The 24,039-nt window shown below is 30.4% G+C and overlaps 5 protein-coding genes and 1 long non-coding RNA gene across 14 annotated transcripts; 3 read left to right on the top strand and 3 right to left on the bottom strand.

Moving 5' to 3' along the window:
* Window positions 1-2,604: 2,604 nt before the first annotated feature.
* Window positions 2,605-7,608, bottom strand: LOC105423458 (apyrase). 4 transcript variants are annotated; one of them, XM_089080116.1, is made up of 12 exons: window positions 7,513-7,608; window positions 6,101-6,247; window positions 5,448-5,673; window positions 5,187-5,303; window positions 5,046-5,126; window positions 4,677-4,878; window positions 4,408-4,513; window positions 4,072-4,166; window positions 3,797-3,951; window positions 3,529-3,708; window positions 3,221-3,315; window positions 2,605-3,086 (listed from the first exon to the last, which is right to left on the bottom strand). In XM_089080116.1, the coding sequence occupies exons 2-12, from the start codon at window positions 6,232-6,234 to the stop codon at window positions 2,855-2,857; spliced, it is 1,623 nt and encodes a 540-aa protein (XP_088936242.1). In that variant the 5' UTR covers window positions 6,235-6,247; window positions 7,513-7,608; the 3' UTR covers window positions 2,605-2,854. The 4 variants fall into 4 exon arrangements, with proteins under 4 accessions (XP_088936242.1, XP_011631507.2, XP_088936243.1 ...); XM_011633205.3 differs by lacking the exon at window positions 7,513-7,608 and adding an exon at window positions 6,473-6,538; XM_089080117.1 differs by lacking the exon at window positions 7,513-7,608 and having other exon boundaries at window positions 5,448-5,690; window positions 6,101-6,238.
* On the top strand, window positions 6,325-8,696 carry LOC148935907 (uncharacterized). Of its 2 annotated transcripts, none has more exons than XR_016139962.1 (2): window positions 6,325-6,592; window positions 7,393-8,696. It is a non-coding gene; the product is annotated as an uncharacterized LOC148935907 (long non-coding RNA). The 2 variants fall into 2 exon arrangements; XR_016139961.1 differs by lacking the exon at window positions 6,325-6,592 and adding an exon at window positions 6,701-7,316.
* A 1,811-nt stretch (window positions 8,697-10,507) lies between these two features.
* LOC105423475 (protein 5NUC) lies at window positions 10,508-16,485 on the top strand. 3 transcript variants are annotated; one of them, XM_089080114.1, is made up of 10 exons: window positions 10,508-10,673; window positions 11,429-11,536; window positions 12,152-12,459; window positions 12,794-13,025; window positions 13,879-14,478; window positions 14,666-14,830; window positions 14,923-15,027; window positions 15,145-15,315; window positions 15,526-15,715; window positions 15,827-16,485. In XM_089080114.1, the coding sequence occupies exons 3-10, from the start codon at window positions 12,329-12,331 to the stop codon at window positions 16,006-16,008; spliced, it is 1,776 nt and encodes a 591-aa protein (XP_088936240.1). In that variant the 5' UTR covers window positions 10,508-10,673; window positions 11,429-11,536; window positions 12,152-12,328; the 3' UTR covers window positions 16,009-16,485. The 3 variants fall into 3 exon arrangements, with proteins under 3 accessions (XP_088936240.1, XP_011631529.2, XP_088936241.1); XM_011633227.2 differs by lacking the exon at window positions 11,429-11,536; XM_089080115.1 differs by lacking the exons at window positions 10,508-10,673; window positions 11,429-11,536 and adding an exon at window positions 10,999-11,018.
* On the bottom strand, window positions 16,213-19,448 carry LOC105423490 (protein-lysine N-methyltransferase SMYD4). 2 transcript variants are annotated; one of them, XM_011633255.3, is made up of 6 exons: window positions 19,301-19,448; window positions 17,760-18,899; window positions 17,402-17,682; window positions 17,083-17,241; window positions 16,839-16,982; window positions 16,213-16,755 (listed from the first exon to the last, which is right to left on the bottom strand). In XM_011633255.3, exons 2-6 carry the CDS (start codon window positions 18,841-18,843, stop codon window positions 16,492-16,494), a joined length of 1,932 nt encoding a protein of 643 aa, XP_011631557.2. In that variant the 5' UTR covers window positions 18,844-18,899; window positions 19,301-19,448; the 3' UTR covers window positions 16,213-16,491. The 2 variants fall into 2 exon arrangements, with proteins under 2 accessions (XP_011631557.2, XP_088936238.1); XM_089080112.1 differs by having other exon boundaries at window positions 19,315-19,433.
* Window positions 19,449-20,260: 812 nt separating this feature from the next.
* Window positions 20,261-22,062, top strand: OSCP1 (Organic solute carrier partner 1). 2 transcript variants are annotated; one of them, XM_011633284.3, is made up of 4 exons: window positions 20,261-20,516; window positions 20,853-21,172; window positions 21,236-21,513; window positions 21,583-22,062. In XM_011633284.3, exons 1-4 carry the CDS (start codon window positions 20,285-20,287, stop codon window positions 21,950-21,952), a joined length of 1,200 nt encoding a protein of 399 aa, XP_011631586.3. In that variant the 5' UTR covers window positions 20,261-20,284; the 3' UTR covers window positions 21,953-22,062. The 2 variants fall into 2 exon arrangements, with proteins under 2 accessions (XP_011631586.3, XP_025073191.2); XM_025217406.2 differs by having other exon boundaries at window positions 20,853-21,513.
* On the bottom strand, window positions 21,966-23,956 carry LOC105423499 (enoyl-[acyl-carrier-protein] reductase, mitochondrial). Its single transcript, XM_089080118.1, has 5 exons — window positions 23,500-23,956; window positions 23,169-23,405; window positions 22,880-23,101; window positions 22,580-22,810; window positions 21,966-22,502 (listed from the first exon to the last, which is right to left on the bottom strand). The coding sequence occupies exons 1-5, from the start codon at window positions 23,683-23,685 to the stop codon at window positions 22,272-22,274; spliced, it is 1,107 nt and encodes a 368-aa protein (XP_088936244.1). The 5' UTR covers window positions 23,686-23,956; the 3' UTR covers window positions 21,966-22,271.
* Window positions 23,957-24,039: the final 83 nt, after the last annotated feature.

The raw sequence follows: 24,039 nt of genomic DNA, 5'->3' as shown, positions 1-24,039 counted from the left end.
TTACATTTAAGACAAGTAATCTTTGCACTTGTCTTTCCTGAAGAAAATTTTTTTATGACAATATATGATTTTTTTCTAAAAATTAGGTTTTTTAGAGTATACAACATTTTTAAATTTTGTCATAGAAATAGACATCTTTACTGAAATAATTCTGAAATAAATTAAAGTTTCTTTTTTGTTTAGAAATTAAATTCTGACAATACACAAAAAAATCTGAAATTTTATTTAAATATAAGAGATTTTTTTTATTTATCTCATATCTTAGATACAATTAGAGAGATACAATTATTTTCATAAGTCTTAATTATTTTCCGAATACAAAATAAAATGTTTTTTAAAGTAAAATTATTTTTGACCTCGTATTTTTAATACAATAATGAATATTTCTCATGTTAAAATTATATTTTTAATACTTTTTCTGAAATAATAATTTCTTCTACAAAATATGATTTTTATAAAGAAATTTTCAGAAATATTTTATTGCACAATTTTGCAGAAAATCATTAAAGAAAATGCTCAATATCAACAAAAATCAAAGAAAGTCATATCTATTGAACAGTATTTCTAAGAAAGAAAGATAATATAACTAAAAATAATATTTGAATTTATCTATATTTCATATCTTGATAAATCCTAGTCGTAAATGTTCTGTTTCTCAGAAATTTTTAGTAAGTAGTATTTTACAGAGAAAAGGAAAACGTTGCAGAGAAGTAATCAGAAAATAATAAATATTTTTATTAGAAAACCGCAAGTTCTTTCATTTTTATAAGATACAATAATATTTTTCCGATGTTTCCTACTCCTCTTGTCTAGAAACTGTTCCAATTATATATTTTTTCACAATTTTTGAAAAGTATTTTCAGGAAAGTATTTTCACATCTAGATTCTGTTAATCGCTCTGCGAGACGGCACTGCTACTTCAGCACCTCTCTGTCCAACCTCCATTCGCATGCTCTGTTTATCTCTACCACGCGTTCATCTCTCCCTTTCTTTCCTTATTTATTCTCTCGTTCGCTCGCAGACGCGCAACTTGACGACACAGCTGCCTCCCAGTCGCTCTTCGCGCGGACTTCCTCGCCAGACGTCGCGCCGCGCCATTGCTTTTTCGCAATCTCCTCATTGTCACCGCAATACCGCGAAATATCCGGCAAATCGCGCAACGAATGATCGTTAACAGAAACGCGCTTTTGTATTTCACCAAGCTCTCTGAGATTGATTATTATCGTACTAAAGAACATTTCGTTTACGAACCAGCGAGAAATAACAGAGTAGAACTGTTTATTTTATCCGAGTCTTCTTTCTTTACTATATTCTGCTCCAAAATGTAAACATACATGTAACATACATGTATTTAACAATGTAAATAAAAAAGACAAGTACGTAGTATAGTAAGAGCGTAAGATTTAATGATATTTAATATATCAATCTGTTTTTATTTTCATGTGTCTTTTTTATGTGTGTCTGATTATTCACCTTTACTTTTCTGAATTGTACGATTAGAAATAATCATTTTGTCTTTTTTACATAACTAGATATTAATATATAGTACATTCAATATTATAGACTCTAAATTTTATGAATAATAATTATTTTAATTTGTGTGTATAAGTGTATATATATTAAAATAATATTATTAATTTTATTTTAAATAATAAATTATATCAGAGCTATTTCATGACGTAAATCCTTGTCGTCCTTCTACGACAGCACTAAAATCCGATAACGCATATTTACGTGCGTGGCGCATCTCGTGTTATGTAAATCACCGGAGATATGCAGATCGACACGAGCATTATCACATTGCTCTGCGCGACGTAATAAATGTTAATTGCCCGAAAGCGTTGCACTTGATTCTTGTCATTTAACGCTTAGCGACGACACTCCGAATTTGAGTTTGCACCTGTCTAAATGACGTTGTTCAATCCTGATACGTCTTCGGAGTAAACATTCTATTTCATATAAAGAACATTTAAATTAATTAATTTTATTTTCAATAAATATTATAATACTTGTAATTGTAACGTATTGTATTAATGTAAATGTATGGTGTAAAAATGTTATATATAATATAAATATAACAGTGAAAACATATTAAATTTGCGTTTTATATATATATATATATATATATAAAAGTTTTATATATATATATATATATATATATAAAATATATATATAAAAAAAAATATATATATATATAAATTTATATATATATAAAATACACACACACACACACACACACACACACACACACACACACACACATATATATATATAAAATAATTGCAGAGTGTCTTTTCTTTCTTTCGTCACTAAAAACGAGCGTTCTTTGCCGCTGTTACAAAGCGGTTCGCGCGTTTTGGTCGAAGGCAGGAACATGGACAGCTGCTATTTCACCTGTTCGATACATTATTTAAATGCTTCATCTGCCTCGATGTCGAGATACCGCAAGATAAGCGGTCGGCGTTTCCTGCTTTCTTACGACTATCACGCAAGATTCTCACGAGCTTTTTTTAAGTGTAAATCCATTTTGGTTTCAACTTATCAAATTTTTCAATAATTATGTAGAAAATGTTAAGAAAACTTCCAGAAAAATAATATAATAGCTTGAGAAGTAAAATTTGTTTCTATATTTTATTTAAAAATATAAAATAAATTATTTTATTTCTAAAGATAACTTTTATATATTATTATATATTGTATAAGCTTGTGATTTTATTTTATAACTTTAAAATAATTTTTTTTTAATTTTTTTATAAATTTTTTGTTAATTTTACTGTAATCTTCCAATTTTATTTATGATAAAATCTCTCTAAATACAATTTTATATTTACAAAAGTTAATTTAGAAATAATTTTTAAGAATCGATAAAGATGATTCGTCTCTCAGTTCCAATAAATAAGGGACTCATCTTTGCTACATATTTTATAAAATGATCTATATCGACCGTTCCAATTTTATGATTACGACTCTCATTTTTGAAAATATGATAACCGTCACCGCCATTTATCAAAAAACTTGGCACTACTATTCTGTACCATTGATCATCCACCAATTCTTCAAATGCCGGATATTCGCAAGCTTGGCACCTGTTAATAGATTAAAAATAAATAAAATTAATTATTAATTTTCAACAGATTGCGTAAATAAAATAATTATATCACTAAATATAATCTCCAACTGCCACAAAATAAATTGAAATTCTGCTAATAAAAGATTTTACCTAATTTTAACGTCTACCACAGTTCGTCTTTTATTGACATTTTTGTAAATAATTTTTAATCCAGACCAGATTAGAATTTCATTCATTTGTAGAATCTACAAATAAAAATAAAATTTAATTACTTATCACTTACTGTCTACAAAAGAGATTACTGCTATATATTTTTAGCATACTATTTTATAGCATTATTTTATGGCAACCAATTTTGTCTTACAATTTATTTTAAGTTAAAACCTAATCTATCACTGAACTTCTACAACTTTTTTTTATAAAGCATTGTAAGAATTGTAAGAAAGACTTTAACTGACTTTCTCAATGGACTTTCCAGTCAGTTCAATAGTGTCCCAAGTGTTTTCAAAAGGTTGAACCATCATTAGATCACCGTAAGTAATCTCAGATTCCTCAATAGAAGTACGGATTCCTCCTGCATTCGAACAGGCCACTGCTGCATATGTCCAATGAGTTTTATTTTCAGCGTTATCGACGAACTAAAATTAGTAAGACAATTTCTAATTTAATTATTTTATCATTTTGATCAAAGATGTAGAATATTGATAGAAATTATATCTTCCGCACCGCATCCACCATGGCATCGGTTATGAGATTTCCCATGTTGCATTCTTCGTAGCGACAATTGCGTTCGAGTAAAACTCTTGTGCTGCCAATTTTTTTCAAAGCAGTTGCATCCACCTCCTTCTTCCAAGGTTTCAAAGCTTCCAAAATGTCCGGATCTAGATATAGCGTATAGTTTAGTTATTGCTTTAAACATGTTGCACTTATCGTTTCTACGCATGATAAAAAATTTAATCTTTAATATTAATCTTAATCTTTATTAAAAATTTCTTCCATACCTTCCTCAATAGATTGGTCCAAGAGAATTGGATTTCCGTCCCAATCGACGACTTCGCCTTTATCATCGAACCACACTGTCAGGTTACCTAAGTATCTTTAAATAAAAAATATAAATAAATAAAAATAATTAATTTACGTTTTATCTTTCAGACATACAGACGTCTGAATGTAACATGCATCAAATACTCTCTTAATAAACTAGATATAGATTTATCGTTAATTTATCCGTTAAATCATTGCAGTATAAACAAATTAATCAGACTCGACCTTGTGACATCAGATAGCAATTGACCTTTTTAACGATTCTCTTCCTATATGTCGGCTGAATAGCGTACTTTGTAAAAGCAGCTGCTTGAACGATAAGGACTGTTCTGCCCGTCTTATTCTGCATCACGACAACAGGATATTCATCTTCTGGCCTATCGATAAAAGGCGGGGGTCCTACAATACGTAATAAAAAAACATAACATTATATTTAATTATATTGATATACATTTTTCAATGATCTAATCCAATGATTTAATTTTATCTATTCTCAATACATAAATTTCTGTTAACTTATTTAATTTATATTTGGTTCATATAAGGAATTTTGTTTTTATACCACTATAGAGAAATGTGTGCGAATGACCACCGATGATTACATCGACCAGAGGACATTTTTCAGCCATGATCCTATCCACATCCAATCCACAGTGGCTTAAAACTGTAATAATCTTTATCCCCTTTTCTTTTAATCGCTTAGCTTCTTCATTGACTGTCTCCACTTCATCCAAAAACTTCAATTTTTCCGTATTTGAGAGAAGCTAAAAAAATCAAATATTTTGATAAAATCGTCTTCGCGATATCCTAGATAGAGAGAAAACGAGCGTTTTATGAATTAGATTGATCAAATTGCAATTTATTATAAATTAAAGAAAATATCTTTTAAATCATTTATGAGAAGAATGATAACTCACAAATGATAACTCACATTCGTGGTTGATAGAATAACACCAATAACACCAATCTTGGTACCGTTTCTCTCAATAATGGTGCTGTTCTTATATAAACCCTAGAATATAATAATATTTAATTTCTACATCTTATAAATACAGACTAAGATATTACAAACCTGTATAGCTGGCTCCTCACTGTCATCGATGTTTGTCACTACAACTGGCGCGTTAACATTTTTAAGAAAGGGAACGAGGCCTTCGATCTTATTGTCGAACTCATGGTTACCGATTGTCTTGCGAAAATATAAAGAATTATCATATATCAAATATACGAAGAAATAAAATGTTTAAAGAGGAGTACCACATTAATTATTTATGTTACATTGATATTTCAGGTTGTCATTTTTCTTACATTTTCTTTTATTATCTACAATTACCATAGCGTCATGCGGCAACATATTCATGAATAAAGCGGTGGCGTTCCAGCGATGAATATTGTACCAGAGAGTTCCCTGAAAGTGATCACCAGCATTTAGGAAAATCGCATTCGGTCGTTCCCTCATAAGCTGATTAACTGCAGTGTAAACCCTAGCGATACCTCCCACGCAGTCTTTTTCGTGACCCTCTCGGCAGGACCCAGAAAACGGGCCCGTTTGCTCGAACCTATTTCAATGCAACTTCTGTTTTTTTAAAGTCACGCTTCGGCGAACCGTGCGCCAACGAACAATGTGATCACAAAAGATATAGAGAAAGTTAAATGAAAAGCAAAAAAAAAGGAAGGTTATAGAAGTATATTATTATTATTGTTTTAACCTTGACTCCGCAGGTTTCCCTGCGGCTCCAGAATCAATACAATCAATTTCGACATCGTGCATGCTACATCAAGATTTCTTAATAATTTCCTAAGAATCTTCTTTGCAAATTTATATAGAAATATAATTTATATTTTAAGAAAATCTTAATCTAGTTCTAACATATTACACATTATTAATTATACTTTGCAAGTTAGTAATAATAATATAATAGTGTATTTCCACCTTATACTTTGCAAGTTAATCATAAGTAATAAAAATTAAATAATATTACTCACCTGGCATGAAAGTCATTTAAATGAATTATTGATAATTCAAACAAGTCCGTTCTGCCAGGATAAAAGAGACCTCGCCCAGTAAATCCCCAAGAAACTTGAAACAATAGTGACAGCAACAATGGTAATGCATACATGTCGCATCTATCGCTAAGAAAAAAACAGACACAATAAACAATTTGTCGATAATTGCCAGGATTTTTCACAAATATATAGTTAAATGCAACAAGGTAAAAACAGCGTATATCGCAATCCTTTGTGTCTCTTCTTGTAATATATTTACAGTAATTTTATAGCTCGAAGAAAATGCTACACTTTCAAACTGAGATGAACGGAATTCAAAAAAAAAAAAAAAAAAAAACATTCTACATTTACCGAGATCTTTTCCTTAGCTGCCACACGTTACGAATGTACATTGAATTCTTTGTCAACGCGGAAATGATAATTACATTTTTTTCAACGCTCCGTCTTGCCGCTCGAAAGATAATTACTGAGGTAAGATAATGTGGAGAATTATGCAATGTACAAAAGTCAAGACGAAATAACCTTGTAACTTAAATGATCGTTATCGAAACAGTGGCATGGCTTTAAAAGTATGAAATAATATAATTTGACATTTTTATCTCTGAATATGTAATTGTTATCTTATAATTCAAGAAGTCAAGAAACGTAACAAACTTTTATTTATTTTTTTTTTTAATCTATCAAATGACACAAAATTATAATTAATTTCTGTAAAATAATATTTAATTAACTATCTTATTAAGTTTATATTTTTATATTATATATATATATATATATATATATACACTTGTGTTCGGAGGCTGACTCCTATATTCCTATTTGACATAGAAATTTCTGATTTGTGTAAGTTTTTTCTTATGGTACTTTATTGTAAAATGACTTTATGAGATCAAGAAAAAGAAGAAAGAAACGCGAGAAAGAAACTCTTATCGAATATCAAAATGCTTTCAAGTTGTTCGCTCGTATTACTCGCACGTCCATTAATACGCGGCATAAAAAAGGCAATCAGCTTCTTGCTTCCATTCCCACTAATTATAACGCGAGCAGTGAAACAAGTGAAACAAGTGAAACAAGTGTTACGAGTTTACGAGTTTGCAAAACGACAAAGATGAAATAACTGTACTGCGTAAAAAAATGCAAAGTCAGCTAATGCGAACGTTGAGAACGGAAAGTCAATTAACAAATAACATAACGTGTAAGGTCTCGTAATAAACAACTGCTGATTATGGCGATATCGCTCACTGAACTAAAGTTTTTTTTTTTTTTTCAAGATCAATTATATTCAGATAAAATGGAGATTTTCAAATGAAGAATCAAAAGTTTACGGAACGATATGTAAGTACATCTGACCAAATTATAATATACTTTGTTTGTTAATAAATATGAATTACCTTTGTCTTCTAGTAACTCGCGTGTCGAATATTCGAAGAGAACTATATTCTTCGCTATGTCTTCACTTCATCGTGAAAGAATGACGATTATCGGGACTCCCTACCTCGTGAAAGATTACAAAATATTTCAAGGAATTGCAACCTGACGACTCGTGTTTACGACATCGAGATTTGACAATCTCATTTTCTAATCTTGATATTAAAAGTATTAATATTATCTTTGTAAACATAATTTTATGACAATTATTTTGTATCGTGATATCTTAAATTGAATTTTAAATTTTCTGATTAGCTAGATGACTTGTTTAAATTTAAATGGATTGTATTACACAAAATTCTATACATTTCATATAAGCAAGTATGTAAATAAGTATATTTATTAATTTTTTAAAAATGTTTAAATAAGTTTTTTATTTATTATATTATTTGCGTAATAACATGCTATAGAAGGAAACAATATAATACACAAGTGAACATAAACTCTATTTGTTTCAATGTAATGTTATTATAAAAGTGCACAAAATGTTTATCATTATCAGTTTCTTTAAATACTATTTACATATATGATTAATTTATTAATGATATATATGTAGATTTTTAAATGAATTATCTTTTATTCAATATTTGTTATACAATACAATTTATAATATTTCTTATCGTAGTATTTGTTATTATTATCTTATACGTGTAATTTTATATATCATTAACTTTAATTATGATAACTACATCTCCATTAATACATCTCCATTAACATATCAATTTTAAATAAAGATAATATTACTATCTATTTGAAAAATTAAGATCCAGATTATAAGAAAATAAGAAACAGAGAACAAAATATTTAAATTTAAATATATATTTCAAGAATATTCTAGTCTCCGGATAATATTTTTCCGTAAGACTATTTTTTTCTCAATGTCAGTAACTAATTAAATTTCCTGCACAAGAGATATTCAATGTTATATCACATTGATTATATAATTGCATAAAAATGCGTCAATTATAAAAAAAAAAATCTCTAATTATCATTATTTGCATAAAAATACAATTTAAAAAATATCTAATAATATTGTTTGACAAAGTGATATACGACAAAACGACACGTCTCGCCGCTAGTTATTTACATAAATTTATGCGCAATTGATAAACTCATGCATTGGCAATGACAAAAGTTTCCACAAGGCTTTATAAAAAAAAAAAAAGAAGAAAAAAAAATATAAAGTGTTTATTGAGCTCGAATTAATTAGCACGTGACCATGTCGTTTCTGTATCGATATTAATAATGAGATACCATGCGTAAGTCTACCGAAGATTTATCGCGCTTCTCTCTCTCTCTCTCTCTCTCTCTCTCTCTCTCTCTCTCTCTCTCTCTCTCTCTGCGTTCTCGCGTGATACACTCTGGCTTAAACGAAATTAGAATCACTCGTATTACGCAAACGCGCGACCATAATGCGTGACGAAAACAGCTGAGGTCTGCCAATAAATAAATTGCTTTCCGTCATATCAATTTATAATACTACTATACGCGATTATTTATTTTTTGACAAACAGAATATACGTCGACACCGACAAATGAGAACGAGTAACAAGCATAATGCGAGAAAGGGATGGGATACCATGCCAAGGAAACTGCTGAATAACTTTGCCAGCATTCTGACTCTGACAATTTTGTTCTATATATTTGAGCGTCGTGTCAATGGGCGGCACACAACTATTATCAATTGTACGTTCTACAAAGGCTTATCAAGATTTTACCACCTCCAAAATCTTTTCGATCGAACTAAATATAGGCCATCCATTCTTAAGAATTTGCTACAACAGCAAAACAGCTTTCTTAAGAATGGAATAGCTTATATTTAGCTCAGAAATCATTTCGCATTATTAATAACGTTTGTTACATTCGTAATTGTTTAATGAAAGAAAAGATTCAAGAGAAATTCAAATCTGAAAATGTATCAAATCCGAAAGAATTAATTAAATATTCCATAGAATAAAAATTAATTTAAATATTATTTAAATATTATTTACATAAATATACATATTATTTCAAATAAAATTAATTATTGCACGTTCATATTAAAAAAAGAACTGCCTAAAAATATAACGATTAAAGTCATTCAAACAAATAATTATAAATGGTTATAGATAAAAATAATAAGCATCAATGCAATCTTTGTTATCTTATTAAAAAATGTTATTTATACAAGATTTATCTACTTCAACTTTAGACAGATTAATTCAGATTTATCGTTATCGTTAGGCTGAGAATTTAGTCAACAGAATAAACGATAATGAATAAAAAAATAACAAAATAAATATGATAACAGTAAAATAAATTTTTAAGATTTAAAAGATTTCTTATATATTAATTCTACATTCTTATATCTTTGATATTTAATTAAAATTCTTATCTATAGACAAATGATAAATATATTGTTAGATTTTAATCTCAAGGCTCGTGACTACAATTATGCGGACATCATTATTTCATTTAAATAACGCAAATTATTAAAATGGGGCAATAAAAAAATAATATAAAAAAAAAAGATTTATATAATTTTTTTTATCGAATACTCTTAAAACTACATTATTTTGCTACATTTGCTACAGCTATTTGGCACTTGTCTCTTTATTGTATTAAGTAAACTGTATTTAATACAGTAGTTATTTTAAAAATGTAAAGAAATTATTGCTCTGAAAAAAATTGATTTACAATGTTTATACACAGACTATTTTTTACGTATAAAAATAAAATAGAAAATATCTAATATCTATGAATATAAAAAAATATCTATGAATATAAAAATATCTAAGGAATATAATAATATAATAAAAACGATAAATAATAATTATAAAAGTAATGCAGAGAATGATATTCAATTTATTTACAGTTTTCCCAGAAAGTTAACGGGAGTAAGATTTCGCAAAATGGATGCTGCAAGATTTCGAACTCCAGCAGAGATCGGCAAGAAGTCCGGTGGGGCCCCGCGCGACGACGTTCGATATTCAGTCGACGCCGGTCGCTCGACAAAATCGGCTCGTGTCCCTCGTCGCTTATTCAAAACTAGTGCGATAATGCAGAAGAGTGATAAATGTGTATTTTTGTACAACTCCTGAATAACGTTCGGTTGGAGTGGAGGTTACCGATGCGCGTAAACTTGGTGCGTTGTTTCTTCTTTCCTTCTTCTAAATTTAATTAATTTCAATTTTTTTTTTTAATCGAAATATAGGAACAAATTTTATTTTGAAAAATCGGTGGAAACTTTAACCAGTGTTTTCGTGACCGGCATAAGTGTAATTGTAATTGTTTCGGGAAACTCGATTTTACGTTACATCGCTTTCTCCAAAGTTGCGTTACACCGCACATGGCGCACGTGCACGGAATACCGTGTTACTTGGTGCATAATTTACGCATAGTGTTACAGATGTTGTGACTTTTCACAATTTGCATACGGTATTATTTAACTTGCTTGCACCGATCGCTTAAGTAAAAGTATTATATCAAGGTATACGTTATGCGATATTATTGCCGGATATTTAACAAATTGTTTTAGGAATTTATTTTATTCATATTCCAATTAAAAAATATTATATAAGCATACATTTCCCTTAGAATACTTCAGTATCAAATTTATAATTTATAATTTATATATCTAATTATCGTAAGTTCACATTTCAGGAAGAATATTCAAAGTGGTTTTACATAGATATTGGTCAAAACATCTTTTGTCTTTAGAACATGTGACATATGTTTCTGGTATCTTCTTTATTTGCTCGTCCATATGAAATAGATAGACTTTTAGCATTAGAATAGAGAGAGAGATGCTTCGAAGATACCAATTACAATACTGTATATGTTGCCTCTCTTATTGTTATCTGATATCTAATTATAACTGTTTCATAATTCTTATTCCAGCAATGACGTATTTTCTTCGATATTTGAGCAAATTGCAGTAGTGTTGACCGTTACTGAATTTATTCTCAATAATTCAAATATTTTCTCGATATATCAATATAATGATAAGTAAATATACATTTTTACAGTTTTTTAAATGCTATAATATTAAAAAAGTTTTATAAACGCTCTAGATTAAAAAAAGTGCATTATATATTATATAATTTAATATACATATTATTATATTCTAATAGTCTAATAATCTAAATTGATATAAATAGATCATGTCTGTTTTTATTTCTTTGTCCTTCCAAAAATGAAAATTTAGAAATATTTGTGTCAGTAAGACTTCAGATAACTAATGAGTTTATAATAGAAGAAAAACTATTATAAAAAGAAAGATATTTCAATTTAATATATCGTAGTCTCTTTGTTTGTAAATTAGTAAGGCACAATGCCAACGATTAAAATGATGAATTGATTGTTACCTGATGTCTTAGACAATTTTAGATTTTACGACAACTTTAAGAATTACTGAAATCCTTGCCAAATTCCAACGTGTTCTGTTCTGCAATAGATCATAATAACTGACAAAAATAGATTCTCATATTTTGAAAATACATAAAATAAGAATAAAAATATATATATATATACTTTTAATTTTTTGTCATTTGCAAACGCTATTATCAGAAAATATTATACTACAAAATAGAATAAAATTTAAAATATTTTATGTTCTTCCAGATTTACATTGGAAAACGTAACATAATGATTGACAGCCATGAGAAGAATTAAAGTTAAAGTGTGACTGACACATACAAAGCGAAAACGTGCCTCATTAAAAAAAAAAGATAAGAGCAATAAAGGAGAGATTACAGAAAGGCGCTATCAAATTAAACGGAAGCAGTAACGACAGACAGAATGTCGGTCATAAATTTTTGCAATTGTTGCATTATCGTGCTTTTGATAATCGAAGCCCTCGCAAACCCCATTTTACGCAAGGATGAAGAATTCACTATTAGAATCGTTCACACGAATGACATGCATTCAAGGTGATTTTATTTTCCACCAAATATTTATATAAAGCAAAGCAACACAATTATACAAATTTTATTATGTCTCAAGGAAATTAATCGTTTTATTGGAATAATTATGTCATTTAAAGTTTGCCATTCGTTTTTTTTTTTTTACAATTCAATTCTGCATCATGCTAGCGATTATCACTGCCAAGCTAATTACAAATGTTAAGATAGTTAATTATCTTCCACACCTATGTGTTAATTGCACGTGTAATGTAATTTATCGAGGCAATTTCCTTGTTTTTCTGACGTCATAATTTATGTAACTAAACCATCCCCTCAAGAGTTTTCCGTGGCACGTTTCTAGATTCGAAGAGACGTCACAATTATCAACGGCATGTACGCCGGCCGACTCCAAAGCCGGAAAATGTTACGGAGGTTTCGCCAGGATCGCCACTTTGGTTCGCCAAGCGAAATCGGAGTCGCCTTCGACGATTTTTCTGAATGCCGGTGACACTTACCAAGGAACCGTGTGGTACAACAAGTATAAGTGGAGGGCGGTGACTTGGTTCATGAACCTCTTAGCGCCAGACGCTATAGTAAATATTACCTACTTCTAAATAGAACATTCTGAAGATACAAAATTAATTAATAAATTAAAAGTCTCTTGTTAGTTTATTTTCATAATTTCATAAAATTCTAAGGATGCACACATCACACCTATTTTTGTTTACAATGAAAAGATTATGAAAAACTTACAGATTCTAAATCGCATTTTAAAAGTAATATAAACTAGTTTATCGCCAATTTGGAGCCTAAATTAAAAATTATTTCACTATGAAGTAAAAATATTTGCTTTGATAAAAATGTAATTATAGAAGAATAAAAAGTAATAGATAGAAATTTAAGTTTTTTTATATAAGTACTTTAAATATTCAAGATTATTTATGTAAAGTTTCATTGCAGAGATTAATTGTTCTGTAAGTAAAAAGTTCAATTTTATTTATACTATTATTCGTTTCGTTTGTATTCTTAATAAACATTTAATTTAATTTTGAAATGTTTATAGGAAAAATGGAGATTTTTGTTATTATTTCTTAATTACATTTCCATTAGAGCACGCTTCTACTTGTTTGTTCAAATAATTTTTGATTCAGGTTTGTCTGTAAACTATTTTATATTACTTTTAAATGCGCTTTATAGAATCTGTAAGTTTTCCATAATTTTTTCATTGTAAATATAAAAATTATAAAAATAAATGTAAATATAAAGTTTCAAGTTTTTGCGTTACTTTTGATATTACTTACTTTAAATATTGTTTATTTTATAAAATAATCGTACACAAGTGAATGTGTAAAAATAACATTTTTAGAAGAAAAATGAATTTCAAACGAGTCGTAATGTTTACTTGAAATTAAACAGTTGTACGATACGTCGTTTAAATTTCGATAGAGTTTGGGCAACCACGAGTTCGACGACGGTGTCAATGGTTTAATACCTTTTATACAAAATGCCTCGTATCCCATTGTAACGGCAAACTTGGATCTCAGCGAGCAGCCAAATTTGGCCGCGACGAATTTGAAGAACAGCACGATTCTCGAAGTAAGCGGCAAAAAGATCGGCGTGATTGGTTATCTGACGCCGGAAACGAAAATCTTGGCGAGTACCGAGAAAGTGATCTTCAACGATGAAGTGGAGTCTATACGAAGGGAAGTTAAAAAATTAAAGGAACAGGGCATCGACATTCTCATTGCTGTGGGTCATTCGGGTTTCGAGGTCGATAAGAAGATCGCCCGAGAAGTCGAGGATATCGACCTGGTTATCGGAGGCCACACGAATACCTTCCTCTATCGCGGTAAACCGCCGGATGTCGAAGTACCGGAAGGTTTTTATCCGACAGAAGTGGTTCAGAAAAGCGGCAGGAAGGTCTATGTTGTACAGGCATACGCGTATACCAAATATCTGGGTAATTTCTCTGCGAGTTTCGACGTTAGAGGCGAAATAACGCATATCGAGGGCAATCCAATTCTCGTGGATGCCAACGTGGAGCAGGTAAATTTTTCAGAAAATATAAAAGATTAGTTTCAAACGATGAAAAAAGTACAATCCATATTATATATAAATAAGTTATGACATAAAAAAATTAATATGTTATATGTGTAACGTAAAATTTTTATATGACGCACGTATACGGTTTTTATCAGAGAAATAATATCCGCCATATTGCGTTCTATTGCAGGCGGAAGACGTTTTGAGAGTGATAAGAGAAAAAAGAGGACCCATCGACGATTTGCAAAACGAAGTGGTCGGGATGACGCGCGTGCTCTTGGATGGCGACGCCAAGAATTGTAGACGGAAAGAATGTAACATGGGCAATTTAATCTGCGATGCTATAATTGATTACGTAAGATTTTCGACTGATGTAACAAACACTTTCCAATCGTTAACATTGCGAAATACTCTTAATGAAGATTTGACGTGCCTTTTTGCTCACAGTACGCCACGGAATATTTTGACGTCAATGGATGGACAGGCGCCGCCATCGCGGTACAGAACAGCGGTAGCATCAGGTCATCTATCACTAGAGCGAGAAACGATCAGGTTTAATTAATATATATATATATATATATATATATATATATAATTTTTTTTTTTTTAGACTTTCCTGTTCAATTTTTGCAACACACTTGCAAATTTTACGCATCAAATTGTCCGCAGGTTACTCGAGGAGATATCCTAGGTGTCTTGCCCTTCGGAAACGTCGTCGTGAAAGTCTCCATGACAGGAGAACGGCTTCTTACAATGCTAGAATGGAGCGTTCACAGTATCGATAACTTAACTTCCACCGGGAATTTATTTGGTGCTTATCTACAATATTCAGGACTGCAGGTAATTTGTTTAAAGCTGCATTTATTTATTCCATAATAAAAAAAAAATTGTATCCAATCTTTGAAAATGTTAACTTTTTTATAATTATATATTCTTGACAATTATTACGAGCAACGAAATTAACTTTTTGTTGTTGTCGTTTCATTTTGTATTTGTGCGCCCATATTTCGTCAGAGATAAATTTATTAGTAGTCTATGATGAATTTATAGGTGGTCTATGATGTAAGTCAACCACCGAACTCGAGAGTAGTTTCAGTTCACGTCCGATGCACAGCTTGCAGAGTTCCAACGTACAGTAAACTTCAGAAGAACATGACGTACAATGTCCTCATAAATGATTTCATCGCAGGAGGCGGAGACGGTTTCCACATGTTAGAAGGTCTCGAAACAACCTCCCTCGGTATGTTTATACAATTCTTATTCCAATTTTATCTTTAGTTCTCAATTTTTAGTTATTCTTATTATCTCCGTCAAATAACATTTATCATGACATGGCATTGAATTTCAATAGGTATCACTACCGCGGAAGTATTGGAACAGTATTTCAGAAAACACAGTCCAATACATCCAGGCGTGGAGTGGCGAATTTTGTATAAAGATATGAAAATTGAAAGCTATAATCTTGGGACAACACATCAATCGGTTGGAATGACTATTATTTTATCAATGATTACTTGGTTATCGTTGACATAATAAAAACGCTATCAATTTCAATTATAAATGATAAGCGGAGCACGTATATCGAATTCCTTAATTCCGATTGTACTTTTACAATTTACAATTTTACTACCTCAATATTATTTGCGATTTACATTGTTTCTACGTTGTTTTTGCATAAGTTAAAATATATATATCGAAGAGTGATACATGGGAAAAATGGAGAATACAAACACACAGTATTGTCCACTGTAATTTTATTCTTTTAAAAATATTACACTTGTTAAAAATATTGCAGTTAATAAATATAACATTGTCTGTAAATCTCTTTTTATACATCCTTTAAAAAAATATTTTTATTAAATAAACTCTTATGTTGCGTATATATAAAATATATAAAAAAAAGTATTAATTTCTCTCTTAAAGAATTTATGTCAAATGTATTTCTTTAATACATTAATATATAATCATGAATAAAGATGGTAACAATAAAGTTGTTTCATCAGTCAAAAAGTATGTTTACTTCCGCTGTGTCCATACTTGCGGTATCTCAAAAATATTTCCGTTCAAATCATATACTCGTTTCAATGTTTCGATGACGTTACTCATTTCCATACAAGGCATCGGTGCGCAATCATGCAGTACTTGTACCATTTTTAACAAGTCGTTAATAATATAAGGCTTATCCTGTAAGTTGCCCTCTGTTGCTAAATCAACGTACATATTAAATTTCCTTAACGCCTTTTTTATCTTAGCCTTATCTTCCGGTTTTTTCACTAAAGTCTGCATTCAAAACAAATCACATTGTTATTGTATCAAAATACAATTATTTGATTGTCATTAATTAAACTTATTATTTGTCATACTTTGAATGACTGTAATTCATGATATAAAGGCCAATCTTCTTGACAAGGTGTGCAATCACAGATGAAATAATACTGTTTAAATAACTTTTGTTGCCTCGTTGCTTTCGGCGTGATGGCATAGTGTTTGCCATAATTATCTAATAGCTACGATAATATAATTTTGATATATATGGTACAAGTAATAGTTAAACAATTAATACTGCAAGTAATAATTAAACAATTTATATAAAACATAGTTTAATACCTGCTCGCCTTTTCGAATAGGATACATGGCATATATCACTATATGTTTAGGTCTCGAATGTCTCAATATATTTGGATTGCAGCTGTGATTAAATAAACTAAGAAACGGCATAGCAGCTATACCGCGTTCTACATGTTCTAAACCTTGCTCTTCACCAAACTGCAAATATCAGATTTCATTGATAAAATAAACAATAGATTGTTACAATTGATAAAATAAAAAATTATAAGTATTGTCATTAACATTCATTGTTACATTTGAGATATATATAAAAAATAATTTGGAATTATAAGAATGTTATCAGAATATATAGTCATACAGTATGCATATTGCTGGGAATTATTTGTTGATGCCTTAAAATAAGACCACCAACAAATGTAACATCGTTGTTTTTTTCCAATAGGCTTAAATCCTCAGATAATTTAGCACCAAATATCACAGTGCGCGTCGCTAAAAAGTATAAAATAAAAGAAGTATCCAAAGATCTCCTAAAGAGATCACTAATAGCTCTCTTCTCGGTATTGGTCACAAGACTATAGACACTAATATATTTATCACTATGTAATTTTCCATCTTGAAAGAAGGCTTTCATTCGTGGATCTGAAGAATAATATAAATAATAATCAATATAAACGCTACTCTATTGTTTAAGCAAAAAAAGTATAAATATTATATACCATCACATTCATCAATTTCTTTTATCATTGTCTTTAATTCCTTAATACTACCAGCTTCCCTTAGTGCAAGCACAGCGAGCCTTATACTAAGCAAATCGAGGTTATAGTATTTATATTCGATCAAAGCAGGGAAGACAGTACATTCTATATCGTGGCATTTTTTCCATTCAATATTTCTGCATTCTTCTGAACAATACATAGCATAGGTGCAATATTTGCAGGGTATGTTTGCCCAGCATCCTCTTAAACAATTTGAGCAATGTGTTTGCATATTTTCTTGTACTAATAATAATGAGTAAGGTTTTTCTACAGCAATTACTTCTCCTGGACGAATGTCACGAGCAGCTACAACATGTCTGCCATAGTATTTATTGTATTTTATGACTACTGCATCTGATGCACAAGGAACTTCGTTGTTGTAAGTTTTAATAGTAGGAAGAGAAGGTTGTTTTTCCACTATCTTTGCTTCTGTATTCATAGAAGTATATAGTTCTGTTTGTGCACTTTTATTATGTAAAATATCAAGTTTTGTTTTTAATTTATCTCGACTTGTATCATTTAAAGACATTTTGTCTAGCCAATGTTCTGCATCCTTAAGTATATCTTCTACAGATTGATTCCCCAAAATTATTAAGCATTCTGTCTTGCGCAGATAAAGCTTGGCTCTTAAATTATCAGGATAATTTAAGGCCAGTGCTCGATCGATATCCTGAATACATTCTGAATGCAAACCTAATTGAAACAAAACTGCTGACCTATTGGCGTAACCAAGAGCAAGTTGTTCAGATGGATAAGGTGCAAAGGCTATACTTTTTGTATATAATTTCAGTACATCAATGCATGTTGTATTATTCAAGATGCCTTTAACAAAAATTTTATTGCCTTGCTCCCGTAATTTCTCAGATTCTTTGGCATTTTTTGGCATACCAGTTGCACTAGGAACTATATCGTACTCTTTCATAACATTCAGAGTAAATACTACACGTTCCTGATCAGTCTTAAGTTTCTTATATTGATCTGTGAGTTCGCGATGCTTGTTTGCTGCAAGCAATCTGGCATTTAACGTGTCTAACACTTTATCCATTTTCTTATAAATATGTTTCTCTAATACTTTTATGTAAATATAGGATAGAAAAGAATCTGAAAAAAAGACATTTACTTTTTTTATAATCAGTATAAAAACATTAAATTCTAGGGATCATATTATCCTTGAAATATTTCAATTAAAAACAATTTGATATCGAATGTAATAGTTGCGTCATAAATTAATTTTTTTTATCTTTTTTTAAGATTTCTTAAAATTCTATATTTGTATTGTATTATCCGTTATATTGCACAGATATACAATTCAAAATACGTAGAATATAATGTCTTTTGTTTTTCTACAACTTGCCGGTATATAAACAAAAGCATAATCTGCGCCTGACAAAAGGTCGAGCAATCGACTTGTTGAATGTGAATATTACAAAAAATAATTTTATTTTTACAATCTCTATTTTACAATTTTAATTTAATGTTGTTGAAAATAATAAATAACTCACCTGACGTGCCTCACCTAAGTTGCCGATAAAACGTGAGATTATAATTTTTCACCAGGAGAGAAATCTCTATCCTATAAAATTGCAGCCACGTAGACTTGGCTAGGATATTTTTGTACACGGACGATTTAATAAGAAAAAAAAAGAATGTCTATGATGTAGTGATTATTTTCATCGACCAACGGTGGTTTGGTAACATTTAAATACCTATAAGACGCGGGAAATTTAATTTAAATTGAATTCAATTAATATGATTAACACATAATATGCGAAATAGATATCATATTATTAAAATAATAATGATATAAAAAATAATAATATAAATTCATTGTTTGCAAAACAATAATGAAAGGATTAATGGCAAATTTGAGCAAATTAAGGATGGAAAATAATTAATGACGAAAAAATTAATCACCTGATATTTAAAGATGAACATACTGAACTTTTCAGCATCAAATAATAAAAAAATTGAAAAAAATTTTTTAAACAAAAAATAAGAAAATTATTGAAATCTCAATATTAGGATTTTTTTTATTATTTTTTTACTTTTTCTTACTTTTTACGTTTTAACAATTTTTTCCCAATTAATGCTGATGAGGATTAAATAAAGTTTGAAACGTTCATTTTGTAATATTACGTAATTAATTTTTTTATCATTGTTTTCCATTCTTAATTTGCTCAAATGTGGCCGTTAAGTCTGTTTAATAGCGATATGTTATTAAAATAATAAATATAAAATTTTTTCAGAATAAACAATATTTTTCATTGTTTCATTGTTTAAACATTATTTCTAACCATTGATATATACATAATATTCGTCAAAAGTACGTATCGATGATATCAAGTCTAATGATTTTCCAGTTTTGCGAACCTTGTAACATTTTAATAATATCTTTAATAACAAATAAGAATGTATATATTCATGAAATTCGCATGCAAATTTCTTCGCGCAGTCTCGGACTACTGATTGTGGTCATTAAGAGCATTATGTACACTTACGTCGTCAAGACGACGCATCGACTCTCTTTTACGTTTAACAAGACGTGTACTTGTCCAATACATGTCTCGCTGGCAACGATCTTCGAACAAAAATCGCTTCTACCGAAAATGTCTTTGCATTCGACGCCGATCCTGTATTTAAATATGGGTGGTGAAATGTTGTACGTTTTACGACAAAGGCTGAAGGCGCAAAAGATCGACATTGATAAGACGATACAAGGCAAGGCGATATTTGAAAATTCCAAAAATATTTATCAATACTCATATGTGTGTACTTTGCTCATATTTTTGTCGGCTAATATTTTTCAAAATACTTTGGTTTAATATTTTTGCAATATAATCGACTGATTGTATACTAACACTTTTTTTTTTTTTATAATTTTTCAAAAATTGTAACATTATTTTCTCTGGCAATTTTTAAATAGCTCAAGCACAACAATTTTGCAATCTTCAAGTTTTTCATTAAAATTTATCACTGACTAAAAAATAAAAAGATCGGTTATTTAAACGCAAATGAAATGAATGGCAAAATTAATTTAATACAGTTTAATTGCAGTATTGGACGATGTAACAGCCGCTTTACTCAATCCTAAGATACTGTCATCAATTTTCGAGGTGTCCCCGATGATGGGAATGCCACAACTGCGCGCCACTTTGGAAAGCGTCGCTCTTTCATCTATCATGAAGCTAGACAAAAGCAGTATGGACAAACTGTTCGATCTGATGACTATGATGGTCAAGTATCAATTGACAGCAGCTACCGGACCCAGAGAAGTCATTCTCATCACTCTGAATCACATAGACGCAATGCGCGACATGGTCGGCGATGTGAATACGCAAAAATGCATCAGCATGGCGCACCAGATGATCGTTAACGTGAGTACGGTATTTAGTTTAGCGATATTCAATTTAACGAGATGTTCACTTTTCAAAGCGCAGTTTTACGGTTGTCTGACCTTCGACGAGGTTTGGAACGCGCGACAGAGTTGTCTGAAGGAATTGGAGCCATGCAACGTGCGTGTCTCAATACTTCTACGACGTGGTTTACAAAATGATGATGCTACCTTCAACGTAATACCTCAGAAATACGATGAGAAATATACGGAACACAGGAACACTATGGCTACTATGAAAATAAAAGACGTGAGTCCTGAAACATGCTGCGGTGGATCCTTCGATAGCTTCGGTGACAGAAAAACGTTATTGGGCAAAAATATGTAAGATATAAAGTGCCATACCATGCCAATTAAACAGCATGGAAAATAAATGATTATTTTATTATACAGATATCTGCCAACATATGGCATAACGGAAGGTGCAAGACGAGATAGCCAACAATTCTTAAGAGACTGCGGCGCGAAAGCCGAGTTAGGTATGTTGGCTGTTCAATTAGGAACCGAAGAGACTAATTACGAGAGACCGTTCACGCTTAATTTATTGTCAAATATGGACGAAGAGACTGTAAATAACGCAAATAGAGAAATCAATACCGAGGAAAACAACATTAAACGAAATAACGCGGGAAACGAAAAACCGAAATTGAATGAGGATTATAAAGCCAAACTTAATACAGTATACGCAGATTTTTTCGAAGACGAACAGGAAGGATTAAAACGCAGTATGGATTTGCTCGATCTTCTTGATGAAATTGAATAATTTAAGATCCTGATTGAGACGAATAATATATTGCAATTATTTTTCCTATATTTTCTTGCATCTTTTTACACCAATATTTATATTAGAAATAAATATTCCTATATGAAAAACGACTCTTACTCTTTTACAAAATATATCTTCGTTTGAGTTTTATCTAAGCATTGGAAAAGTTTGCATATATTGCGGACTCCCTTGATAATTTTAAATGCTATTAAATACAATATGTTACGAAATAGTAGAAAACAAATTCTTTGTACGCAAATATATATATATATATATATTTGCGTACAAAGATATTATATATATATATAAAATTTTTTTAAGATTTTGTTAAATCTAAGATATACTTCAGGCCTGTCCGACCATCAAAATTAAGCGCCTTAGTTATAGCTTCTTGGTATTCACAGAAAGGCACCAGTTTGTATGGAGGTGGCTGTAATTTCTTATTCATAAAGAAACTTGCTAAATTCTTAAACATATCCACTCTTTCTTGGGATTCCATGTTTGTTTTTGTCCAGGCCGTCATCCAAAATCCTTTCAATGATATATTCTAAAAATATTGTACAAATTAGATACATATATTTTTATGTAATTGTCAATTATAAATGTAGTTCTGAACTACATTACCCGAAAAATGAGTGAGGATATTGGTACAGTTAATGGCTCTCTAGACATGCCACCATAAGTCACCATGGTACCACTATGAGCAAGATGTCTCATTACTTCATGTGCACTCTGTCCACCGATGCAGTTCAAAGCTAATTTGGGAGCAGGCAATTTTTTATTTTTAAATAATAATGTATTTCGAACCTCTTCTTCAGTCAGCACTTCATCTGCTCCTAAGCTTGTCAGTTGATTCTAAATGATTTGTAATATTATGCATGTGTTACATATTCATATTATCATAAAGATAATGAAATATTATACCTTTAATTCCTCTATGTTTGGTCTATCTCTAACAACATTAACAGATTTATAATTCCATATTTTACATAACTGAATGACCATTTGACCAACTGCAGAATTGCCACCATTTTGTATCACAGTATCTCCAGGCTTTAATGGAATAAAATCTTTTAACATTCTGTAGGCTGTGCAAGGATTTACATTCATCATACTCGCTACAATTAGGTCAACATCGCTTGGTATCTGTAAAATCATATCATGAAATAATATGACTAACAAATATACTATTACAAGATAATAATAATCACACCTTCATGACATCTTTAAAATTATAATTAGCTTGGGTCCTCCAAATACCAAAATTAGGTCCATTTGGTAACACCCGATCTCCAATGCGCAAATCTTGAACATTAGAACCAATTGCTACTATTTCTCCAACCCCTTCGTTTCCTGGTATTGCTGGCAGAGGAGGCCTGCTAGGATATTTGCCTTGTATCGTATTTATATCGGCAGGATTTACTGGTGAAAATAACCATTTTACAGAAACCTGCATTATAAAAATTCAATATTATGTTCAATTATATAATAATAAAAAATGTATAAATGAAAAGAGACAAAATTTGATTGTAATAATAAATTACTTGATCGTCTGCTAGTTTTTCTATTGTCTCTGTCGTTATTTGAAGAACCTCAATAGGATCACCGTATTCTTTGTACAATAGAGATTTGACACAGTTGTTGTTAACCGCAGCACTCATTTGCCTAATATTTGTCAAATCACCTCTGACTAGTCGTGAAATCGTCAGAGTTAATTGGCTAATAAACATATTGCAACATATAATTAAGTCAACAAATCGCAACTTTGACGTTCGTATTTGTTGAAAAACTTTTCGAAGGAAAATCTGCGACTTGCTGTATCTCAAATTATATCTTGAAAGGTATCCTCTCTGTACTTTTCTGTGAAAATTAAAGATGCACTCAATTCGACACTACAAATTCACTTTTTCAATTGATAATATTCAATGTCAATTGATAGTACTCCTTACTATGATCGGTAGATGCTTCGAAGCATTTGTAATGAGACTTTTGGCCCGTATTCATAATCGAAGCTTAAAGCGCTTTTCCATGCTGATGCTCGATCGTAATATAAATAAAGACGAGTTTTTTAATTCATTGATTGA

Source organism: Pogonomyrmex barbatus, unplaced genomic scaffold (assembly GCF_055798465.1).
Source record: "Pogonomyrmex barbatus isolate J1 unplaced genomic scaffold, ASM5579846v1 scaffold3, whole genome shotgun sequence".
Taxonomy (NCBI): Eukaryota; Metazoa; Arthropoda; class Insecta; order Hymenoptera; family Formicidae; genus Pogonomyrmex; species Pogonomyrmex barbatus.
This window is presented reverse-complemented; position numbering and strand designations above follow the sequence as displayed.

What these genes read in the sequence shown, in the direction of transcription:
- LOC105423458 (XM_011633205.3), bottom strand. Translation starts at nt 6,513, where the DNA reads ATGTACATTCGTAACGTGTGGCAGCTAAGGAAAAGATCTCG. An exon ending in GTGAGGAGCCAGCTATACAG is followed by an intron (nt 5,127 to 5,186) that starts GTTTGTAATATC and finishes ATTATATTCTAG; the next exon opens with GGTTTATATAAGAACAGCAC. An exon ending in GGACCAATCTATTGAGGAAG is followed by an intron (nt 3,952 to 4,071) that starts GTATGGAAGAAA and finishes CGCTATATCTAG; the next exon opens with ATCCGGACATTTTGGAAGCT.
- LOC105423475 (XM_011633227.2), top strand. Translation starts at nt 12,329, where the DNA reads ATGTCGGTCATAAATTTTTGCAATTGTTGCATTATCGTGCTTTTGATA. An exon ending in TCTTAGCGCCAGACGCTATA is followed by an intron (nt 13,026 to 13,878) that starts GTAAATATTACC and finishes AAATTTCGATAG; the next exon opens with AGTTTGGGCAACCACGAGTT. An exon ending in TACAATATTCAGGACTGCAG is followed by an intron (nt 15,316 to 15,525) that starts GTAATTTGTTTA and finishes ATGAATTTATAG; the next exon opens with GTGGTCTATGATGTAAGTCA.
- LOC105423490 (XM_011633255.3), bottom strand. Translation starts at nt 18,843, where the DNA reads ATGGATAAAGTGTTAGACACGTTAAATGCCAGATTGCTTGCAGCAAAC. An exon ending in TTCCCAGCAATATGCATACT is followed by an intron (nt 17,242 to 17,401) that starts GTATGACTATAT and finishes TGATATTTGCAG; the next exon opens with TTTGGTGAAGAGCAAGGTTT. An exon ending in CTATTCGAAAAGGCGAGCAG is followed by an intron (nt 16,983 to 17,082) that starts GTATTAAACTAT and finishes ATATTATCGTAG; the next exon opens with CTATTAGATAATTATGGCAA.
- OSCP1 (XM_025217406.2), top strand. Translation starts at nt 20,285, where the DNA reads ATGTACACTTACGTCGTCAAGACGACGCATCGACTCTCTTTTACGTTT. An exon ending in CATTGATAAGACGATACAAG is followed by an intron (nt 20,517 to 20,852) that starts GCAAGGCGATAT and finishes GTTTAATTGCAG; the next exon opens with TATTGGACGATGTAACAGCC. An exon ending in ACGTTATTGGGCAAAAATAT is followed by an intron (nt 21,514 to 21,582) that starts GTAAGATATAAA and finishes TTTATTATACAG; the next exon opens with ATATCTGCCAACATATGGCA.
- LOC105423499 (XM_089080118.1), bottom strand. Translation starts at nt 23,685, where the DNA reads ATGTTTATTAGCCAATTAACTCTGACGATTTCACGACTAGTCAGAGGT. An exon ending in AAAAACTAGCAGACGATCAA is followed by an intron (nt 23,406 to 23,499) that starts GTAATTTATTAT and finishes TTTATAATGCAG; the next exon opens with GTTTCTGTAAAATGGTTATT. An exon ending in CAAACATAGAGGAATTAAAG is followed by an intron (nt 22,811 to 22,879) that starts GTATAATATTTC and finishes CAAATCATTTAG; the next exon opens with AATCAACTGACAAGCTTAGG.